This window comes from Schistocerca americana, chromosome 4 (genome assembly GCF_021461395.2).
Source record: "Schistocerca americana isolate TAMUIC-IGC-003095 chromosome 4, iqSchAmer2.1, whole genome shotgun sequence".
Taxonomy (NCBI): Eukaryota; Metazoa; Arthropoda; class Insecta; order Orthoptera; family Acrididae; genus Schistocerca; species Schistocerca americana.
In genome coordinates, this window is record NC_060122.1 from 524871670 (window position 1) to 524895999 (window position 24330).

The 24330-nt window shown below is 42.2% G+C and overlaps 1 protein-coding gene across 2 annotated transcripts in view; it reads left to right on the plus strand.

Annotated features, from left to right (window-relative positions):
* LOC124612880 overlaps positions 1-22511 on the plus strand; it is a 265723-nt gene extending 243212 nt beyond the window's left edge. Inside the window, exons 5-6 of one of the 2 annotated variants that reach the window (XM_047141326.1) lie at positions 8151-8307; positions 21437-22511. In XM_047141326.1, coding sequence (XP_046997282.1) covers positions 8151-8261 — 111 coding nt within the window. In that variant the 3' untranslated portion in view covers positions 8262-8307; positions 21437-22511. The remainder of the gene's footprint in view (positions 1-8150; positions 8308-21436) is intronic. The other variant, XM_047141327.1, reaches the window with a different exon arrangement.
* Positions 22512-24330: the final 1819 nt, after the last annotated feature.

The following is a 24330-nucleotide window of genomic DNA, read 5'->3' on the forward strand; positions in this document are numbered from 1 at the left end:
CGGTCCAGTTATTTATTTCGGATGAGGTTTCTGTCCCCACTGAACAAATGCGGCACTCATTCTGTACACACTTGGCCGTAGTTAATTCTTCATTTGAAGTGCACAGTGACACTACTTTTGATACATTTGGAAGTCAAGTAATTCGTGTACAGAATAACTGATTGTTCATTGGAATTTTGTGCATTCTTTGACTGTTTCCGTCTGTGTTTGTAGTTTTGGAAAGCTCTGTTCGTGAAATGCGTTCAAGAAAATTAAGCTCATGTTTAAATTCAGCTGTCCATTTCTTCAGTGTTGAAAAAGAAAAAGCTGGATTTTTATTACATTTAACCTACTTCTGATGAGCAGCCGCTGGCGATAAACCAAACCAAACCAAAACAAAAGTTAAGGCGGATATGGTATTCAAATTTCTTCATTTGAACGAAAGACATATGAGTACTTCAAAAACTCGTTTAAAACAAATACATCCCACTGACCTCATTGACACTTAACTCACGTCCTTGTGTAACAAATATCACTACATCACAACAGAAACAAAATTTAGCTGATTCTACAGCATCGTCGTATGAAGGTGGGTCGTTTCCTTTTATCTTAATGCTGCACATTTCTGTGTTCGCATATGTTAAGCCTGTGAGTCCGAAATTCAACGACATTCTTTATACAAGCTGTTAAAAACAATTTTATATATGTCTGCTATTATACAGAAAACAAAAACATACCTTTTTATGCAATAAAAATCTCGCACACTTGGAACCATGGACTGACAAGTGATAAGCCTACTGTGAGGTGCTGTTGAGATTGCCTTATTACGTATTATATCCAATTTTAGTGCTGTTATTGTAACAGCCTTCCATATTCACAGATACATTGGTTACTATTGTTTAAAATCCAAAGTGACAGGAGCTCGCGAGCTGTTGGTGGTTAGGACGATAGGTCAGCTCTTTCAAACCCGTTGTTGTCAATAACATCATAGGTGTTGTCCGTGAAAATATATATACAGTTTTATAATGTGTGTGGAGTAATCAACTCCTCACACAGACGAAATAGTAATACTTCGTGTGACAATTCCTGTGTCACAACTTTATTGTCGCTGAGGATGACAGTAATTTGAAAGGGACCCCTATCGACACAAAGTGTTCCCAATGGTGCCGACTTTCAACCATCAATACTTGTGGGCCGGTGGAAACTTACCGTGCCCTTGTTGTAGCTAGTCTATTAGGGGCTCGTAACATACTAGTTTATGTCGGTTACCAATTAATAATCAGATGCGTACATATGCGGCCTCAGGCGTCAGTATTGGCTCTTCAACAAAAACGTCTGATGACCACTATATATCAGATACAGACGTCGGTTAAATACATGGAAGCACCCCAAGAAATGCTTGTTTGAACGTAGATGCAGTTGCTAGCCAAGTCTGTTGTACCTGACCACGAACAGCACCTGTGTAAGATGCCCTCAATACACTGCAAGTGTCAGTCTTTGTCAGAACAGTGTTCTGTGTAGTTGTGAGTGCATTATGCTGGAGCTAAGTGATTTCGAACACGGGAAAATTGTTGGTGCTCGTAACCAAGGTAGTTTAAGTGTCTGGTGTTTAAACAGGCACCGTATGGAAGATTTATACTGCTTACAGGGAAAACAGGAAAACGTCATCCGGTAAGTCACAACGCGGACCAAAGTGTGTTTTGAGTGATCTTGACACACGGTCATTGAGGAGGAAGACAACTGTAAAAGTCAGCAGAAGTCGCTGCAGAACTGGATGTTGCACTCTTCAAACCTGTCAGGACCAAAAAAACACGAACGGAGCTCCAAAAGTGGGGAACTGCAGGGTGAGCTGAAATTCGAAAACCACTCACCAGTGATGCAAATGGTCGTAACAGGGAAACGTGGTGCCGAAGCCATAAAACATGGATTGTGGAGCAATGGATGAAAATCTTTTGTTCGGATGAGTCTTTTTTTTCACACTGTTTCCAACTTGTGGCCGAGCTTACATGTTTCGTACGCCATGCCACGCCTACGATGCAGACTGATGATGGGATGCACGATTATTCTGCAGGTCTCATTACTACCAAGGATTATGTGGCCATTTTGGCTGATCAGATCCATCCTGTGGTATAATATTTGTTCCCCAGTGATGATGCCGTTTTCCAAGACGACAAGACCCTAGTTCATACAGCCAGGACTGGTTTTGTGAGCACAAGGACGGAATGTAGCATCTCTGATGGCCACCATGGTCGTCAGACCTCAGTATTACTAAGCCTTTCTGGCCTAATTTGTAGAGACGCGTGCGCGATCGCTATCCACCTGTATCATCACCATTCCCTTGAAAACTATACAGGACTTGTTGCAACAGCTCGGTTTAGTTTACAGTGATAAAAGCTATAGAAAGAATAATTTAAAATTAAGAATAGAATTTTTAGAGGGAAATATAGTGTAGAATCAGAGTTCGGTAATTTCAGATCAAAATTATAGTATATCAGCAAGTAGTTTAAAGTCTAAGTACAGCAAAGCCACGGAAGCTCCGTCATGGAGAACTCTTGTGATGAAAAACCTACAAAAAGGCCTGATCGTCATTATTGCCGCCTTTTTTCCTTGATTGTTTCGTTAAAGGGCGGGGAACCCGTGTCAATCAGCGAGACAATAATTAGATTGGACTTTATCGTGTTAAGATTCACGATGAACTGTTAGAATATTACGGAGATTAAAAGTGATGTAGTGTACGATCTCTGACTGTTGGTAGCAACGGAGTATTAAGGGGATTTTAGGACTTTAGTACTAGATTAGAACTTTACGGGCATATAGACAACAGAAACTCAAATTATCTGCTGAAACGAGTGAATTCAGAAGTACCGGTATTCAGATATTAACGTGTGAACTTTCAAGTGTCGTGTGCCGTTAGTTGCGAATCTGCACGTAGAGCGCGTGTATATCGGCATTTGCGGACTATTTGGATTCGTCCAGGCTAGGAACCTTTTAAATAGACCATTATCCATCACCATCTTAATCCTTTAATATAGACTGAAAGTGAAATACAAGAGTGTTGTACTTATTTCATTTACCTAGTACTAATCAGTGAAGGTTTTACGGAACCAAAGCTATTCAGCAGTAAGTCAGCACCATCTAGCGGAAAGCGTAGGCATTAACTAACACGCTAACTGGAGTAAATGTTTACGTGTTTTACGGACTGCTTAATATGAACTTTGGTGACTCTTTGACGTCCCCTCTCCCTCCGAAAGGTGGCGCAGGCTGTCTTAATCATAAAAGGGGAGAGTTTTAGCCGCGCAAATTACTAAATAAAAGCGATATTTACAAGACTCGCAGTAATAGCAAAACAAAAGGCCCGCACCTCATCGGAGAGTCGTCGCTGTCACGTCGGGAAGTAAAGCCGGAAAACCTACCGACGATACGTATCTACGAGCAGACGTCGACGTGGAGTACCTAAAAATGGAACCACAAGAGATTTGGGGATGCTTCATTGTGTTTATCCATTCTGAGATGCTGATTCGTTGGCGTGAAGGACGCAGTTACTATCAGCTGCAGCATCTGCCACTTATAATACGTGCGTCACCGTCTTGCACATTTTTCCACAAGCAACTAAGTGCCAATATGTACACTTGCTAACAAAAGTGTATAGTATGTCAACACCATAGGGAACAAAGGAATAGACTATCAATATGTGCAGTTAGGCATTAATAGAAAAATGAATAAGGCAATGGACGCATCTGTACTATCTGATCAAAAGTGTCTGGACACCCCTATGTAATACGGAATTGGCCATTAGACGTCGTCTGACGCTGACCGGCCAGTGTCAAAGGAGGGCGAGAGAGTTGTGTTAGCAGTAGAGAAGTAGTAAGAGCAGAATGGGTTGGTCAGTGGAGCTCAATGAGTTTGTACGTGGACTTTTGGGCCTAACAAATTCATTGAGGACATTTCAAAAACTCTACTGCTAGTGGTGTGACTGAAATGGAAATGCGGAGGGACAACCACAGCTAAACCATGACCAGGCAGACCACATTTACTGACAGACATGTGTCATCGGACGTTGCGAAGGGTAGCTGTAAAAGTCGCGTGAATTAGAGAAAGGAATTTCTTATGAGCTTCACATTGCTACCAGCCGTCCACCTGGTACAGTGATTGTCCGCAGGTAGTTAAAAAGAATGGGGTATGTAACGCGTCCTCTTATATTATTATGATTTGGTACTGTTATTGTTACAAAAATCTTTATTCAGTCGGTCGTCGAAATTTTGAAATAAAAGTTATTGTGGATGTCGCATAATAAATATTTCGCCTGAAGCGCTGTTGCGACACAGGCAAAAAAATGGTTCAAATGGCTCTGAGCACTATGAGACTTAACATCTGAGGTCATCAGTCCCCTAGAACTTAGAACTACTTAAACATAACTAACTTAAGGACGTCACACACATCCATGCCCGAGGCAGGATTCGAACCTGCGACCGTAGCGGTCACGCGGTTCCAGACTGAAGCGCCTAGAACCGCTCGGCCACAGCGGCCGGCACACAGGCAAAGATCAATTGTGGAAACTAAGCCACTGAATGTTACAAATAACGTTTTTAAAGAATAGGGCCGACTGACTACATCAAATAAGAGGGCACGTACATTCACGAATGAGTGGTAAAAAAAAAAAAAAAAAAAACAGCGTTAATAATGTGTAGGGAACGAGTCACGCTTGTACACACTCAAATGTAAGCGAACATACGAACGGGATAGAGGCACGTACATTTTGAGTGCAATCATCCCCCGTGGCCTGGACAAAAAGAATTACAGTTAAATGCATATATTCATCTTAGAACGTAAATGCGTGGACTTCGAAATTCAATGAAAAGAAAGACTGCAGGTTCTGAATGTCGCCGCAAATATATTGGAATTGACGGTAGCGGCCACGAAAGGAAAAAGATGAACACGTTGACGTACCTCTATCGTTGAACAGCGTCGCCGTGAAGATCGTCGCCTCCATCTAAATTCTCTGCATAAAATTAAAATAATAGTAATAATTTTCCAGAATTTCAGGAGGTGGGACCCATGGTATCACAAAAGACGAAATCGCTCTGCATCAAAAACACTTTCATTATTTAACCCAATTTTATCAGTAAGAAATGGCACAACACGTCTTAACACTAGGACAGGATAACAACGAAAGGTAACTTATTCTAAAACTAATAAACGAAGAGGGTAAAGCTTCATTTGTTCAGCAAATGCTTTACGCATTAATCTCTGGTATTTGAACTAGTGTGATTATATTCATAAAAAAAAGTTTTATGTAATTTCTTTACAGGTACAATGGTCGAGCAAATCCTTATAAGCACATATTTCTGTTTCAATTCTATCCAGCGCTTGATGTGTAAAGAGCGACGCCCTGGGGAGTGGGTGCTTGGAAACGGGTGATTCGGAATGATCGCTCACGCTATACCCTGTGGCAACCCGATGGAAGTTTTTCGGTTTGTCGTATGCCTGCAGAGCGTTACCTGTCACCATGTGTAGGGCCAACAGTGTTGTACAGAGGAGCTCGAGTTAGGGCATGCGGGGAGTTTCTCGTGATTGGGATGTGATCCCCTTATTGCGATAAATGCGGTAGGATATGAACACATTTGACAGCATTTGTACTGCATAAAGCAGAATTCCGTTTTGAAGAGGACGATTTTTTTCTATCAGCATGAGAATGGATCCTGCCATAATGCAGTATCTGTGAAGCAATGGTTTGTGGGCAATAACATTCCTCAGATGGACTGGTCTACCGTGGGTCCCGACCTGAACCTAGTGGAACGCCTTTGTAATGAGTTAGAACGTGGACTTAGAGACTCCAGCGTCCAACATCACTACCTTCCCTGATTTCGGCTCTTGAGGAAGAATGGTCTCACATTCCTCCACAAACATTCAAATACCCCACAGAAACAACCTGTCATCGTAAAGGGAAAGTGTGGGACATACCCCATATTAATGTCCACTAATAGGAGTACGAAAACTTTCCACATCGACATCTACATTTATACTCCGCAAGCCACCCAACTGTGTGTGGCGGAGGGCACTTTACGTGCCACTACCATTACCTACCTTTCCTGTTCCAGCCGCGTATGGTTCGCGGGAAGAACGACTGCCGGAAAGCCTCCGTGCGCGCTCGAATCTCTCTAATTTTACATTCGTGATCTCCTCGGGAGGTATAAGTAGGGGGAAGCAATATATTCGATACCTCATCCAGAAACGCACCCTCTCGAAACCTGGACAGCAAGCTACACCGCTACGCAGAGCGCCTCTCTTGCAGAGTCTGCCACTTGAGTTTGCTGAACATCTTCGTAACACTATCACGCTTACCAAATAACCCTCTTCTTTGGATCTTCTCTACCTCCTCTGTCAACCCGACCTGGTACGGATCCCGCACTGATGAGCAATACTCAAGTATAGGTCGAACGAATGTTTCGTAAGCCACCTCCTTTGTTGATGGAGTACATTTTCTAAGGAATCTCCCAATGAATCTCAACCTGGCACCTGGCTTACCAACAATCAATTTTATATGATCATTCCACTTCAAATCGTTCCGTACGCATAGTCCCAGATATTTTACGGAAGTAACAGCTACCAGTGTTTGTTCCGCTATCATATAATCATACAATAAAGGATCCTTCTTTCTATGTATTCGCAATACATTACATTTGTCTATGTTAAGGGTCAGTTGCCACTCCCTGAACCTAGTACCTATCCGCTGCAGATCTTCCTGCATTCCGCTGCAATTTTTTAATGCTGCAACTTCTCTGTATACTACAGCATCATCCGCGAAAAGCCGCATGGAACTTCGGACACTATCTACTAGGTCATTTGTATATATTGCGAACAGCAGTGGTCCCGTAACACTCCCCTGTGGCACGCCAGAGGTTACTTTAACGTCTCTCCATTGAGAACAACATGCTGTGTTCTGTTTGCTAAAAACTCTTCAATCCAGCCACACAGCTGGTCTGATATTCCGTAAGCTCTTACTTTATCAAGCGACAGTGCGGAACTGTAATCGAACATTCGATAGATAGTGTATAAATGACAGGCGGTGCAATTGACAATAATTACGCTCTTGACGCCAAGGACCCTTCCTATAACCTAACGCAATGGTATCAGTGACTAGAAGATGCTCGCTTGGCGGAAATTGATTATTGGTAACTGAGTACGTACTTCAGCAGCGTATGGTGATTTAGTGACACTGTTTCGTTCAGTACACTGAAGCTGTTCAAATGGTTCAAATGGCTCTGAGCACTTTGGGACTTAACATCTGAGATCATCAGTCCCCTAGAACTTAGAACTACTTAAACCTAACTAACCTAAGGACATCACACACATCCATGCCCGAGGCAGGATTCGAACCTGCGACCGTAGCGGTCGCGCAATTCTAGACTGAAGCGCCTAGAACCGCTCGGCCACACCGGCCGGCCCACTGAAGCTGTGCAGCACTGTTTACAGAAAAGTCTCTTAAACACTTTACATGTGCACTTGAAAAAGTGTCTCAGTCTACATCTGCATCCATACTCCGCAAGCCACCCGACGGTGTGTGGCGGAGGGTACCTTGAGTACCTCTATCGGCTCTCCCTCCTATTCCAGACTCGTATTGTTCGTGGAAAGAAAGATTGTCGGTATGTCTCTGTGTGGGCTCTAATCTCTCTGATTTTATCCTCATGGTCTCTTCGCGAGATATACGTAGGAGGGAGCAATATGGTGCTTGACTCCTCGGTGAAGGTATGTTCTCGGAACTTCAACTAAAGCCCGTATCGAGCTACTGAGCGTCTCTCTTGCAGAGTCTTCCACTGGAGTTTATCTATCATCTCCGTAACGCTCTCTCGATTGCTAAATGACCATGTAACGAAGCGCGCTGAAGATACAGTCCATCTGTTAAAGATCGTGACAGATTTCAGTGCTTTTCCTTAATTCGTATGGTTTCTTTGTCGAGGCTCCTTCTTTACGCAGCTGAGCAAGTAATCGCCTCTAACGAACACGTTGTGGGCGGAACCTTATATCGTAACCTTCGTTTCCTCCTACTACAACATACGTGCAAATAGGATAGAAGATAAGCAACGTCGAGCTTAAGGTGCCCTAATGGAGCACCTGTCAGAGCTACAGGATGTGTTTAGCTTTGTTTGACGTGGGCGCCTACTTGTCCACAGGACGGCGAGGACGGGCTGAGCGGTGCAGAGGAGTGCCTGCTGGAGGTGGAGCGCGACACGGCGCACGACGCCAGCCGCCGGCCACGCCCACCAGCCCCCGCTCCCTCGTGACGACATCCACTTCCTGCACCAGTCGGAGGCCGGCTGCTGCACACAGGTGCGCCAAGGTTCCGCATTGTACCACTTCATCCGTACGACACGAAAACATTTCTTTCATAGCTCAGTAAACAATGCGCCGCAGATGAAGTCAGGGCAAGCCAAGTTCTAATTTTAGAGGCGGGATCAGTCAAGCCCAGGTCTAGTATCTCCAATATACTGTACATTGATGATCCAAAACATTACGACCACCTTTACAAGTCCATCTTTGGAACGCAATATAGCACCGATTCAACCTGACACGTATTCAACAATTTCTAGGTAGCTTTCCGCAGATGCGTGGCAACAGATGTCTACAATCAGCTCACACGAGTCCCCTGTATCTACCTACACAACCTACATACGTACTCCCAAAGACACAGTACGGTCCGTGGTGAAAGGTATCCGATATCTGTACTAGTCATTTCCTTTCTTGTTCCATTCGCTAATACGGCGAGAGTAAAAACTACTATCTGTATATCTCCATACGAGCTCTAATTTCTCTTATCTTCGTGGTCCTTAAGCGAAATGTACGTCGGCAGCAGTAGAATCATTCTGCAGTCACCTTCAAATGCCGGTTCTCTACGTTTCCTCAATAGTGTTCCTCGGAAAAAAACCGTCGCCTTCCATCCAGGGATCCCCATTTGTGTTACCGAAGCATTTCTGTAATACTTCAGTGCTGTTCGAACCTATCAGTAACAAATCTAACAGCCCCCCTTTCGAAGTGCTGTGACTTTAATCCGACACGCTGGGGATCCCAAACACTCCATCAATTCTCAAGATTGGGTCGCACTAATGGCCTACATGCGGTCTCCTTTGCAGATGAATCGCATTTGCTCCAAAATTGTTCCAATAAACCTAAATTTACCATTCATCCCCCTACCACAATCCTCATATCCTCGTCCCATTTTATATCGTCTTGCAACGTTACGCCCAGATTGTGTCAAGCAGGACACTGCTAATGCTGTATTCGAACATTACGGGTTTTGTCCTACTCATCTACATTAGCTCACATTTTTCTACATTTAGAGTCATTCATGGCACCAACCAGAAATTTTGGCTAAGCCATCTTGTCACTCAATGAAGACACTATCCCATACACCATAGCATCATCAGCCAACAGCCACAGACTGCTTCTTACCCTGTCCTTCAGATCACTTATGTATATAGAGAATAGCAACGTCCTAACACTCTACCATGGGGCACTCCTGACGACACCTTTCAAATGGTTCAAATGGCTCTGAGCACTATGGGACTTAACTGCTGAGGTCTTCAGTCCCCTAGAAGTTAGAGCTATTTAAACCTAACTAACCTAAGGACATCACACACATCCATGCCCGAGGCAGGATTCGAACCTGCGACTGTAGCGGTCGCGCGGTTCCAGACTGTAGCGCATAGAACCGCTCGGCCACTCCGGCCGGCTGACGACACCTTTGTCTCCGATGAACACTCGCCGTCGAGCACACCATACTGGGTTCTGTCACTTAGAAGTCTTTGAGCCACTCACATATCTGTGAACCTGTTCCGTATACTCGTACCTTCCTTAACAGTGTGACGTTGCCCTTCAGGAATGCTTTGTAGAATATCAAGTAGGAAAAGGGCAAGCTGCTGTCACATGAACGATGTTTTATAAAATCGTCCTGATTCGTGGACATACGCTTTCCGTTCTCAAAAAAAATTATTCTATCCGAACTCAGAACATGTTATAGAATTTTGCAGTAAACCGATGTTAATGATATTGGTCTGTAATTTTGCTGATACGTTCTTTTACCCTTCTTATTATATTTAGGAGTCACCTGCGCCTTTTTACCAGTCGCCTGGACGAGAGATTCGCGATAAATGCAAGCAAAGTAGGAGGTCAATTCCGTAGAGTATGTACAACGGAACTCGGATTCCATCAGGACCTGGCGACTTATTTGGTTTCAACTTTTTCAGTTGTTTCTCTACGTCAGGGATGTTTATCAGTATGTCCTCCTTATGGGAGTCCGTGCGGTAGCCAAACGGCGGTATGTTTGTACGATTCTCTTGCGTGAAAGATTTCTTGAATCTGAAATTTAAAATTTCGGTTTTCCTTTCGCAATCTTTTACTGCCACGTCAGAATGGACAGTGAGTGACTGGATAGAAGCCTTGACCCGCTTACCGGTCTTAGGTAGGACAAGAATTTTCTCGAGTTCTCAGTAAGATCTTTTGCTAAGATAGTGGTAGTAGTTGTATGCTTCGCGCATCGATCTTTTTAGAGACGCACCAGTTTCTATTAACTTTTGCTTCTTGTTGTTTGCGCGTTCTCTTTTGAACCTTGAGTGCATCAGCCTTTGCTTGCTCAGCATTTTCCGAATTTCGTTATTAAATCACTGTAGGTCTTTTCCGTCCTTAATCCACTTACTCGACACATATGTCTTCAGAGTAGGATTTACAATCTGTTTAAACTTTGCCCATAATTCCTCTATGTCCATCATAACGGAACTAAATGATGCCCATTCATTGTCTAAATGAGATGCTAACAACTGCTTATCTGCTATTTCTAACAGAAAGGCTTTCCTAGTCTTCTTTGCTGATTTATTAACTTTGGTAGCCATGGTCGCTATGATGATGTCATAACCATTAATCCCCCTTTCTATACAGATGCCGTCGATAAGGTCCGACCTGTTTGTAGCTAAGATGTCTAAAATATTTCCACTGCGTGTGGGTTGTCGAACTAGCTGATCAAGACAGATTTCGAAAAAGTGTTCAAAGGTAATTCGCAAGGCTGCTTGTCGGTACCCCTGCAGTGAATCCATAGAAGCCACAGTCTATACTCGGTAGGTTAAAGTCTTAAAGTCGCCTCCAACTAATACTGCATGATCTGGGTATTTTCGCGCTACTGACCGTGGATTTCCTATGAATGGCTAAAACTGTCACAGCGGAATGGGATGGCCTGGGAAAACAGATAACTTCACTGTCACATTCAAACTCAACCTCAGAAGAGACAATATTGCGGACCGGTGATTTGTGGGAGCTGAGCAGCCAACTTGTAGCGTCCCAGATGTGTTGTAGCACGACTCTGGCCTAGTGACACGGTCAGTTATCCTATTGGAACTCCGTCGTCGTCAGGGAAGATATCAGCCATCTACGGGTGTAAGTGGTCCGTAACAATGTTCACGTAGTCCACAGGTGTCATTGTGCCTTCTATTATTTCCGTAAGTCCCACGGAAGTACAGGCGAATGCTCACAGTGATCCCACTAGCTTGCGTCCGTGGTGCGATGCGTGTTTCGAGTAGGTGTTCTCCAGGACGACGGCACATCGGATACGATCGGCAACCTGGTATAGTAAGAAACGTGTTTCCTCAAAGTAGACGTCACGTTTCTATTGATCTACGGTCCAATCTCAATGACCCCATTCCCACTGCAATCACAATTCACGATGTCATTGAATCAACGTGAAATTATATAAGCGTCGTCTGGTGTGCACCCTGATTTTCAACAATGTCCTCTATACAGTGTGCTCCGAAGCAGCTGTGCCTATATCAGCTTTCTATTCTGTCGTTAGATCTGCACAGATCGCCGCCTATCCTGTTATGTGATAACGCGTGGACGTCCAACATCTTGTCGCGTACTCATGGTTTCACCGTCCTTCGACCACTTTTCGTAGATGCTTAGGACAATAGTGAGCGAATAGCCAACCAGCTTCGCCGTTTCAGAGATATTAGTTCCCAGGCGCCGGGCCATAACTGAAGAATCTGCCAAAGGCGACACAAACAATATCAAAGAATCTCCAAAACGCTTATTAACAAAACCAAGAAATACTTTCGCCTACTCCGACGAATAATAATGTAAACCTGAGTAGTCGCTGGCTGAAGGCCATAGTTTAGAATCAAATAACTTATCACACAAAATGAAAAAAGTTAGGTCTCGTGTAGACTCCATTGAAGGGAAGTTCAACTAAATATTCAGTTCTTCCGCCAATGCACAGAGTGAAATTCCACAAAAAATTGTAGTTCTTCCGTCTGGATACGGAGTTAAAGTTACCTTGGAACACTCTGTAGTTGATATACTAAGAATAATTGGAGCCAAGTTTTACGAAATCCACAACCACGAAGGCGGATTCCTCAGCCGCGGATCGGCGACCGCGGGCGTTGTCCACAGCAGCAGCGGCTGGGAGGCGGCGGAGACGGTGGTGTCGGCGTGGGCCTGATGTCCGAACTGAAGTCCTGGCTCGGATTCAGCTGCTAATGGATTTTTTTTGTGTGGGTGTAGGGTAAAAGAGTATCCTACTTTATTTTTTACTCATATAAGGCAGGACTTGGACTCATATTTGGATCCTTACACCTGCTTTGTTGGTGGGCGTACTTCACTGAAGGTGGTACGTAGCTGCGTAGAGTGGTGGTGGGATGTCTGCTGCCTTAGATGTGACCTATAGACCGTGGCATCCGATACTTGTGCCACCTCTCCGGTGGGACTGTTCGTATTTCTACAACTCCCAAGGTGCGCCGCGTAAGTTGTCAACTATGTCGAACATTTTCTGTGCTTAGTCTTTGACTTTTTGCTGCAGGTATGTTTGGTGTTAAGGTTCGCCGATGACATTGTAATTCTGTCAGAGGCAGCAAAGGACCTGGGAGAGCAGTTGAACGGAATGGACAGTGTCTTGAAAGGAGGATATAAGATGAACATCAACAAAAGCAAAACGAGGATAATGGAATGTAGTCGAATTAAGTCGGATGATGCTGAGGGTATTACATTAGGAAATGAGACACTTAAAATAGCAAATAAGTTTTGCTATTTGGGGAGCAAAATAACTGATGATGGTCGAAGTAGAGAGGATATAAAATGTAGACTGGCAATGGCAAAGAAAGTGTTTCTGAAGAAGAGAAATTTGTTAACATCGAGTATTGATTTAAGTGTCAGGAAGTCGTTTCTGAAAGTATTTGTATGGAGTGTAGCCATGTATGGTAGTGAAACATGGACGATAAATAGTTTAGACAAGAGGAGAATAGAAGCTTTTGAAATGTGGTGCTACAGAAGAATGCTGAAGATTAGATGGGTAGATCACATAACTAATAAGGAGGTACTGAATAGGATTGGGGAGAAGAGAAGTTTGTGGCACAACTTGACTAGAAGAAGGGATCGGTTGGTAGGGCATGTTCTGAGGCATCAAGGGATCACCAATTTAGTATTGGAGGGCAGCGTGGAGGGTAAAAATCGTAGAGGGAGACCAAGAGATGAATACACTAAGCAGATTCAGAAGGATGTAGGCTGCAGTAGGTACTGGGAGATGAAGAAGCTTGCACAGGATAGAGTAGCATGGAGAGCTGCATCAAACCAGCCTTAGGACTGAAGACCACAACGACAACAACAACTGTACTGCATCGTGAAGTTCCGTTGTGCGTGTCCACCAGCGGGCTCCCGGTGACATTCATAGACATTCGACGTAGTTAAAGCATACGCAGTCTCACTTCTTTCTTCTCTGTCACGCAACGTGTGAATAGCAGTTTCTTATGCAACTGGTCTCCAAAGTATTTCACTACTGGGGGCCATGGGATACGCTGAGTGTTGATTGTGAACCCCGTGTTCAGGACTGAAAATTTCGTGAAAATTATAGCCACTGTCTTCGTCGGGTTGATAGTGGTTTTGTTCAGGGTACACTTCTCCATCAGGTCGATTTGACGCTGCATCCATGTGATGCGGTGGTCCAAGTTTCTCCCAGTGGTGAGGAAGACCATATCGTAGGCGTAGAGGCTAACTGACACATGGGGTACAGTCGGGATATCATTTATATAGATTTTGAACACTGTAGGAGAGATGACGGGACCCTAGAGTATCCCAGCAACCACCATTTTCATCCCAGAGTTTTTCTCTCCAATTAGAACGTAGAGTTGCCGCTTTTGACGATAACTGTTAAACGAATTTAACATAACAATCCGCTATTGCCCTGGTGAAGTCTGAGGATGAGATGGTCTCGTCATACTTTATCGTACACTTTATCCTGATATAAAAAAACATCCCAATTATCCTCTTGGTTTTATTGAAGTTGTCCTGTGTGGCTTCAGTTATGCGTAGGAGTTGGAGTTCTGCTGACAAGCGGCTAACAAAACTAAATTGTTCAGGGCGGATAACCTCACGCTGTCCGCCTACTTAGCTAAGTGGTTGCCGGCACGGTAGCTCAGCGTGTTCGATCAGAGGGTTAGCTGCTCTCTGAAATAAAAAACTGAGTGAACGGATCAACGATGAACCAAAAGATGTCATGGGACGAACTATAACGAACAAAATCAGACAAAAAAATGTGGTGAAGTGTTTGCCTACTATGCAGCAGGCTCAGGTTCGATTCTTGGGCGGGTTGGAGATTTTTTTTCTGTTCGTGGACTGGGTGTTGTGCTGTCCTCGTCGTCATTTCATCATCACCAACGCGCAAGTCGCCCAGTCTGGCGTCACTTGAAATAAGACTCCCACCCGACAACCAAACTTCTCTGGATGGGGCCTCCCGGCCATCAACCCCATACGATCATTTCATTTTTTTTAACTTGTGCTGACTCATCTCGGTATTAGTTCTCTCGAGTATAATTCTTTCAAATACTTTCCCCAAAGTCAATAATTATTGGGCTGCGACTGTTCTTTTCCCGACTTTGCAATCGGTGTAATGCATACCATTTTCCACATTTTCCATGCCTCTGGGAAGTATTCTTGCTGAAAGCAGCCGGTCATGATCTTCGTAATCAGGGCTATAGGTTTTCGAGGAAGATGTCCGAGATCCTCGTTGGTGATCTAATCCGTTTCTGGGGAGTTGTTAATCGTACTCCTAGTGATCTGCTTCACATCAGCTGGCGTGTTGAGCAACGAGTGTGTTCGAGTGGGAGCAGCTTGGCATGCTGCCAGGGCTTCAGTGACATGGTCTTCAAAACAGAAGAATTGTTCGTCGTTGACTGGTGGTAGTGTAGGGTCGTCATTTAATCTTGTTACGTGCCTGCATAAAACTATGCTTACACCAAGGCGTCAAACATCAGCCCTTGAGGGCAGTGTGTCATTCCTCCTTTGTGAGAAGTAAAAAGTCCGACATTTTTTGCTCCCAGACCTCTTGTCACCATTCCGTCGCATATTTATGGAGCTCTCTGTCAATTCGGTGAAGTATTCGTCAGTCCAATGAATTCCGGAAACTGATCCAATGCCGTCGGGCTCTGTTCTATTGTGACTTGATGTCTTGAAGTATGGTTGGAAAAGCTTCGAAGTTAATATTCGTTTAGACCACTTGTGTCGTGGCTCTGGCTTTCGTCGTCTTTATTTTGGCGGTGGGAGTCTGTATTGCGTCGGCGATGGCTGCCCTGGAGAAGACATTCATAGTCGGCCTCATGTTGTTGACAAATAGTGCTGTGGTCCCAGTCAACAGTCCTCGTGATTCAGGGGGATAAATACTGTATAAGGGTACTCTGTCCAGAACTTCGATCACAGGCCCATGATGCGATGAAAGATAATTTATTATCCGTAATTGGATACTGGCATTGATGTTATTCACAATATCGATGTCTGGAACAGCTGGATGTTGGCATGTGGAAGGCGGAATCCTCTTGGGCCGCTGCCGCACGCGCTCAGAGCCCTGTACGTCGCGGCACCGCGCACTCAACCTGACTGCCGATGGATGGCTGTGCGCCAACCTAAATAATGTCCTGTAGCAGAATATCTTTGGATCCGTTTTCGGTCACGTGTGTTGCGGAAGAAAATGAGTTCCCGCGACCACTGGCGGCGCTGCTAATGGCGCCACGCGGAAAGCCAGGAAATCTACTTTTCGGCAAGTGGGCAGCCTCCCGACGCTGGGACATATGACATGTTGTCGGCCTTGCAACTCGTGACATAACATTAACAATCTGTTCTCTGTGACATACCAGTAAAAATCTGTTCTCTGTATAAATCATAAATGTCAGTGGATTTTGCGTCACGTGCCCGGAAGTGGCAGTGATCGTAATATTCTGATCCGTCGTGTATTCGAATCAGGCTGCAAGAGCAATCTCGTTGTCAGCCGTACTTGCCATAGACTGTATCCTTTATTTCATGAAGAAAAACAAACACCTAAGAAGCTGCAAATTTATAAAAAAATTGTTCAAATGGTTCTGAACAGTATTGGACTTAACTTCTGAGGTCATCAGTCCCCTAGAACTTAGAACTACTTAAACCTAACTAACCTAAGGACATCACACACATCTATGCCCGAGGCAGGATTCGAACCTGCGACCGTAGCGGTCGCGCGGTTCCAGACTGTAGCGCCTAGAACCGCTCGGCCACCACGGCCGGCTGCAAATTTATAAGATAGATCGGACTGACTCTGGACTCGGGTCTTGTGGTACTTGACTTGCAGGACCATGTAAGCATCAGTTTATCATGTACTCTTATTTTCATAAGATGTGAAGCTTCATGTCCATCCTTCGTGTGCACCTCCTTTCAATGGGTGTAAACTTCTCATGCCCCCCTCTCCATCTTCTAGTTGTAAATAACAGTGATAACAGATCGGGAAGAAAATCAATCTCGAAAGTGAATCGGTAGAAATTGCATAAATTGTCCTAGTTGTAACAAATGTATCTGAAATGTAAAATTTACTATTAATTCCCTCTCTAATGGGGAACGTGATGTATGTTAAGATGGGGCACCGGTATAGTTTTGCTGCTAATGTAAAAAGACGCCTAATGCGCCAATATGATCCAAGGTGGAAGGTCGAACACAGTGGCATCCAAGGTCATCTCACCTCAATCCTCAGCGTATTTTCTGTCTGTGATGTGAAGCGCTCCAAGGTACACAGTTTAAGAAATGGAGCAGCGAATCGTACAGTCTTGTAAGTTTTGCAAAATGTGGGGGCGTTTGGAATAATTCGTAACTCAGAGCAGGGACGAGTGCACTGTTGCATCCAAATGCAAGGACGAAGCGTGCAACACTTCGTTCAGCGGGAACTAATGTTCAGTAAATTGTAACACATAACGTGCTGAAGAAGTATTATCTCATGTTAACGTAAGTCTTTCATGAAATTTAAGCGTTATTAGACGGGAACTTACGCGAAATGCTTGCGTTTTGAATACATTTTTTACGAATTACGACAACGTTTCATACTGAAGTCCGTGCCATCTCGTAACCGCAAATTTGTAATTTTCTTACAAATGTCTCCTTTGCGGATCCTTGTTAACTAAATCCTTTTTCCTTCTGTTATCGTCTATTTTCACTCTTATAGGTTTTCTTCGTTAATTGTGATACATCCGCATATTTAATTTTTGTCTTGGACAATGAAAAACATTGCCCTAGAAGTAAACTGGAAATTCCCTCCGAATTACTCCCAGTTTGGTCTCTTTCTGCATCATTCCCAGTCTGCTGCGATATTTAGCTTAAAGAAGCAAAGTTCTACAATAGCCTGTCTTGCTGGAATGAGAAGGGGATGAAAGATGTAAGAAAAAAGATAAATTCTACCTAAATTCGCGTGCGATTGAATTAGAGGTATTAAAATATTAAGGAAAGAGTGCTGATGTGCTTTCTTGACTATTTGGCTTGTTACCCGACTCAGAGTTCGTTAGAGCTTTCACGTGGCATAATAAGTGCAAGATGATTGACATGCGCAGTGTCAGCGAAATTGATCAATCCCAAACATCCATCTCCGAGGTCTCACAGAAACCGACATTTTTGTGTCAATACGTCAAATTATTACCGTGAGTAGTGTTCCTAGATCTGATGAAAATCTGCGACTCTAGATTAAAATATCGCAGCAACTACATCTTGTGAATAGAATAATGACCTCCATAGCTGAAAAGTTACCAGTAGCGTCCACACTTTTCCTACAGCTTACAGATGACATCATCAGTTGAAACTAAAACCCTGAAAATATTTGCATCAAACTGTGAGCCACATGAGATGTATTGTTTATTCATTTATATGTAAGATTATAATAAAAATGTTATTGTACATGCAGGGTGGATCACAATTAATAACAAAAAGCGACCCAATGAAAATACCGCAAAAGACCAAACGATCCAGCAAACACTAGTCCACAAGCGAACCGTTTTCCAGATAACTACAAATCTACTGTTTCGAGCCGCCACTGCCTTCAGTATCAAATATTGTCCTATTTAGTACAAATTCATTCGAAACACACACATTTTGATTAAGCCCCCTTCTAATTTGGTTCAAATCTTACCCACAGCCCACAATACCTTACGCAGCACTGGGTAATGTGGTATATGCATGATGGGCAATGGGCACATTTTTCTGCCGTTGTAAAATGACATCTGATGGGCAGGTTGAGTAGAGCCTGTAATCTGGTTTCCGAGATCACCTGACCTCACTACTCTGGATTTCTCTGTCTGGCGTCATTTCAAAAGTAAAGTGCACAGTATTCTCATTGATACTATTCATGAACTGCAACAGCAAGCTGTACAGTCTTCTCAACGTTTACAAGTTGATGTGTATGTGCTTGAAATAATTTGTAACTCACTGTGGAGACAAGTATAGTGTTGCATCAAAATCGGAGGACAATGAATGGAACACTGCCTTTATTGGGTAAGAGTGTACATGGAGGGATCTGGGGGGCAAGGGGGGTGGGGTGAAGGAAGAGGGTAATGGGGTTTGACAAAATGGCATCCAAGCACCCCTAAAACTAACCACACCAAACCTGTTAATAGCCATTCCACCCTCCACCAATGGGGAACAAAGGCACATGAGAAAGAAGAAGACTGTATGCATCTTTTGTCACATGAATGGCTGAGCTCATCCTCTTTATCCTCTCTACTGTTCCCCATTGCTCCTGTTTCTTCTGTTATACATTCTCCCAGATGTTTAAATTTGTCCATCTTTTACACAGTGCCTTCAGGTGTTGCTCATCTCCAGTGATACTCAGTGTGTGAGTTTTGATGTAGGCTATGCCCAGTCCTATTCTTCTGGATATCTGCCTTAGCTCGTTGAGTTGTACGGTATATTTGCATCTTATTCCTTCTCACTTTACTATGGCTACATTGTCCGCAAAGGCTAAGCAGTCCATTTGGGTGCTATTGTCCCTTTTGTACCCCACATGCGTATTTGATATTCCCATTTTCTCATTTATTGCTATCCACTGACTGATCACTTCATCCAGTGGTACGCTGAACAAAATTGATGTCTATGCATCTCCCTGTTTGACACCGGTCTTGAACTCAAACTCTTCTGATAGGGCTCCTCTGAGTCTCACACTTGTCTGTCAGAATTTCTGTTATAGTTCTTGTGTAATGCCATTAGTCCTCTGTCAATGGAGTAATATGGCTTTATGTTGTCTGCAAAGGTTACTACCATTTTTTTTTTTACTTAAGGTCCTCTGTCAATGGAGTACTATGGCTTTATGTTGTCTGCAAAAGTTACTACCATTTTTTTTTACTTAAGGTCCTATGTTCTATCTGTTGTTTTCTGATAAACATCTGGTCTATACATCCTCTGCTCTCCATAAATCTCACTTAGTCTCCAACTGCACTTTCTATCTGTTCTTCTAATCTTTTCAGGAGTATCAACAGCATCTTGTAACCAAACTCTAGTAGTGACATTCCTTTGTAGATGTTTGCATCCATCTTGCCCCCTACCAGTACATAAGAAATGGGACAAGATGGATGCAAACAGATCCAGAGGAATATTGTTGATAAAGGTCAGCTACCAATTGCTGTCAGAAATTCTCCTCCAGAGAGCAGAAGGACGGATGTTAAGTACATCTGGAGATTGTCAAGTAGGATTTAGGAAGGATAGAGCGTGTATAGAACAGATATTCATTCTGAAACAACTGATAGACTAGAGGGCATTGAAGAATAAAAAGACGGAAGTAGCCTTCGTGTGCTTCACAAAGGCATATGACTCCACTGACATACACTCTTGGATGGATTCTGAAGAATAGAGAGCTAGAGGGCACTACACAAGAATTAATGAAATTCTGACAGACAGAAGCAGGGGGGAAAGGCTGAGGAGCACTATCAGAAGAGTTTGAGATTAAGACCAGTGTCAGTCACCAATTTTGTTCAGTGTAGCACTGGACGAAGTGATCAGGCAGTGAAGAGCAATACTTATTGTCCAGTACAGAAATTTTGTTCTTGGGCACCTCTGGCATCCCTCTCAGATTGCCTTCTGAAGCTTGTGCCTTAAATCAGTCCTGGCTGGGTTAATCGTATTCCTGTTGAGCATCACAAAATTTCAGCAAAGGTCAACTGCAGCAAAATGCGTGTGCTCCTAACACAACTGGAATCACATGTAAGTTGTTGGAGACACCAAAATTATGTCATTCTTCTCTGTACCATTAGAGCCAAATCCAAATAAATAATGTATAACAAATGGATCCATGTAGTCTTTCTCGGGAAACATGTTTTGTAGGTCCATTGGCTTTTCTAGATACAGTTCTCACTGGAAATGTTTCATTTGCTGTCACTTCTGGACTTGACCAACACTGTTGCTTAGCTGTATGTTGCCATGAAATATTGTGTTCAGTTGAAATAAATGGACAAAAAATTTCTGGTAACTACTGCCATTTCCCTCTCTGCCTTAGAAACCACACCTAATTCAGTTAATTCATTGATAATTTACAAAATATAATTAATTAATTGCTTATGTTCCATAAGGTCAGTAACGAAGGACAGTCTTAAGGGAGGTGGACAGGATTGTGTTGTACATTAATGGAAATAAAAACTACTGCCGGTAATATCTATGAAGCATATTACCAATGTATTCTAAATGATGCTGATCTCCTTGCACTGATGACTGTGGAAACTATCTCAGCTCAGGCTCTTATTTACTACTTCATGTTAATCTTTTACATAATTGTACTGATTTCGTATAGTGATAACAGCTGTCTGTATACAGCAAAAGTTAAAAACCCATTTTATATATCAGTATTAGTATTAACCTGAGTTTATGTTTCAAATGCAAAGATTCTGATAAGCAACTGAAGCAGGTTGAATCCAATAAAAGTCAGACGAGTCTTGTGATGATTCAGTGTACCACTTAAGACCCATAAAGCTATATCTATATAAAAACTCTAACAATGTTTTCAATGTCTGTACTTTTTCCCACTAAATTCCACAGCCTAGCTCATTAAGTAACGAACAAAAAATTTTGTTTATAATTATTAACCAGTACAATGTACCACGATCCATTCAATGCAATTTTTAGTAATAAAATGTGTGATGTCCACTTCATTTTTCTTTTACAGAATTCCATGTCGGCGAACAGCTGTGTTTGACATGAACGAGCCATCTTCTAATAGCATGACTGGATCCTGCTCTATGTTCTCTGATGACACATCAGAGTTTGATGGGTGATGGCAGTTGCAGTTTTGGAGGCTGGTGTTATATGACCACCTAAACTTTTTACTGTCCACGAGGACCATAAGGATCACTTTTACTTTCCTGCAGCAACCTAGTAGTAATCAGTGAAGCCAGTGACAGCCATTGCCTGCAATTGTTTTATTCACTTCCAGTTCAAATGCTCCTGTGTTATGGCAGTTCTGTAAAATTTGAAACATTCTGTGTATGAAGGCCTTGGCCTTTAATACAATGGGTATGTTATATATGTCTCCCATGCTCTGCCTACAGTCAGAACAATTTCCCATCCAAAAGTAATCTGGCACAATCATTTACTGCTATGGATCTGGCACCTCACATATAACATAGATGCTACACAAGTAACAGAAACAGGATCTACACACAGACAATGTAATAATTTGTACATAACAGCAGTTGCTGGCAGAAGGGATAATGACACCATAACATTCAACTAAAAAGAAATGGTGAACCTGTTGCAGACTTCTAGTGAAAGCTTATATTAGCGTGGAAAGTATTACTGATACATAAAACAGTACATTATTCTAAGGAAAATGTGAAAATATTTACATAGCTCAAAACTACTTATTCTCATACAATAATAAGAATGCTGTCCTTACATGCTACTGAAAATGAAAGTGATATGGAATGATGCTCAAATTTTTTCCCCTTCATTGTTTCACTTCTTCAAATCTGCAGAGTGATTAGCACAGGCAGCAGCGTGCTCCTGTTGTCCAAGAAACACTGCCTAGCTAAAACATAAACTATTATCTGGTGATGACTTACAATAACAGAAGTTCATAATGCAATTAAAATATGGTCGAGGATTGTCAAAGTATGTGTTACATATTTGTTCAATCATGACCAATCAATCTGTGACAGAATAGTTCTGTAATTTTAAAATTACTGTAACTGTTATTTTATACACATAAATCTACGTGAAATACATTGTTTGAAAAAGTTAAATATCTTTGTTTCATTTTAAAACAGTTCTGATGGTGATGTTGGTTTTGTTGAAAAACGGATAATCATTAAAATGATTTCACAACTGAAAATTGGTGAATGCAGTATTAATATCTTAAAGAAAAAATAAACCTAGTGAGAGGACAGCAAAAGGGAGGGGGGAGGGGAGGGGGGGGGGGGGGGGGAACGACATGGCAGCAGGTGGTTAAAGGTTGAAAGGATAGATACATAGCAAGACAGTTCTCTTGTGAAATTAAGAGAACAGAATTTTGTACATTCTGAAAAGAAGAGAAAAGGACTTGGCAGCAGAAGGTTGGTAGAGACTGGGTGGGGACATATCAGGGAGCTGAAACTTGTTTCAAGAGCTAGATATTAATTGGTATCAACTTGTTATGTAAAATCAGTCTTTCAAAAATAAGAGTTAATGGCAAGCATAAATATGTTAATATATCTACAACTAGATACTTGAGTTCAAGGTGGTAGGTGGAGAGCATGTTCCTGAAAATATTAAGAATGACCATTTCATGCTACAAATCATGTGAAACTATTGAAATTTCTTCTAAAATGTCCTATTAAAAAGCATGCTCCTCCAAAATTTGTGACATAATTTAACATAAATCCAGTTTAATAACAAAGCTGTCTCTTCCTCAATAATAGCCCCTTTTAATTACATAAATAATTTCCTAGTACTGTTGTACCACACGACTTATAGTTGCTTCTACATTTAGTTATACGATACATGTTAACAAAGTTGACAGAAATTCCTTCATTAAACATAAGATACGTAATTTTCAGTAGAAGCATTAAAAGGACAAAACCAGTGACAGAGAGTTGTATCACTTCAGTATCAGTCTGAAGAAATCCAGCACTTGTAACATGTACTGACTAGTAGCAACTGTGTTGAGTGTCATCTGCTTTGAACTCTCACAAATATTTCACCAGTCACCTCAAAACATACAAACATGTACCCACCTCTGTGTCAGATACTGGGTACTGTTGTGGGTTAATGTTCTTTTACAGCAAAAATTTATACAGTTTCAGTATGTTTTGAAGCTCATTCCATCTGGAACACAGACTGACAAACAAAAATCCTGCTCATTACAACTTTAAGTATACATTTTATTTTACAATTAAAAATTGTATGGACAGGCCTCTACCATATAAGCATTAAAATAAGGTACATAACAATAATGTATTTGATGATGTTGATGTAATTAAATGGTCAATTAAGACAATAATATTACAAGTATTATTTTAATACATTTTCTCTCTGAAATACATGTATTATTTTGTAATGTAATACTACTGTGTTTCTTTCACTTGCAGTAAACAGCAATTACAACTTATCAAACAACATTTTGTAACTGAGATATGCACAAGGTGCATCAGCCAACTCACCACAGCAACAGCAGAGAATCTTAATTTTAAATCCATTTCTGGAAACTGATATCCCGATACCTTCAACTTCTGTTTGACAAACTCACAATTGGGACAACCCTGTAAGTGCTCCACTTTACTAATACACGATAGCTATTTTTATTCCTTACTTAAATTGCCTGATTATGTCACTTGAATCAAGGTTAGCTTACAGAAAATAATGACACACTTTTTAAAGCTGATTTCTTCATCCCAGCATTATGAAAAATGTAAGTAAAGCTATTTTTGTTGAAGTTATGAAAGAACTGTATTTTATAGCACAGTAAAATTGTTAAGACTTCTCATTTATTCCTAATTAAACTGGGATGGGGAAGTATCAGTTATGTCTGCAAGAGAATAACTCAGTTGTGCTGTGGCATGCGGAAACCGACAAATTTAGTCACTA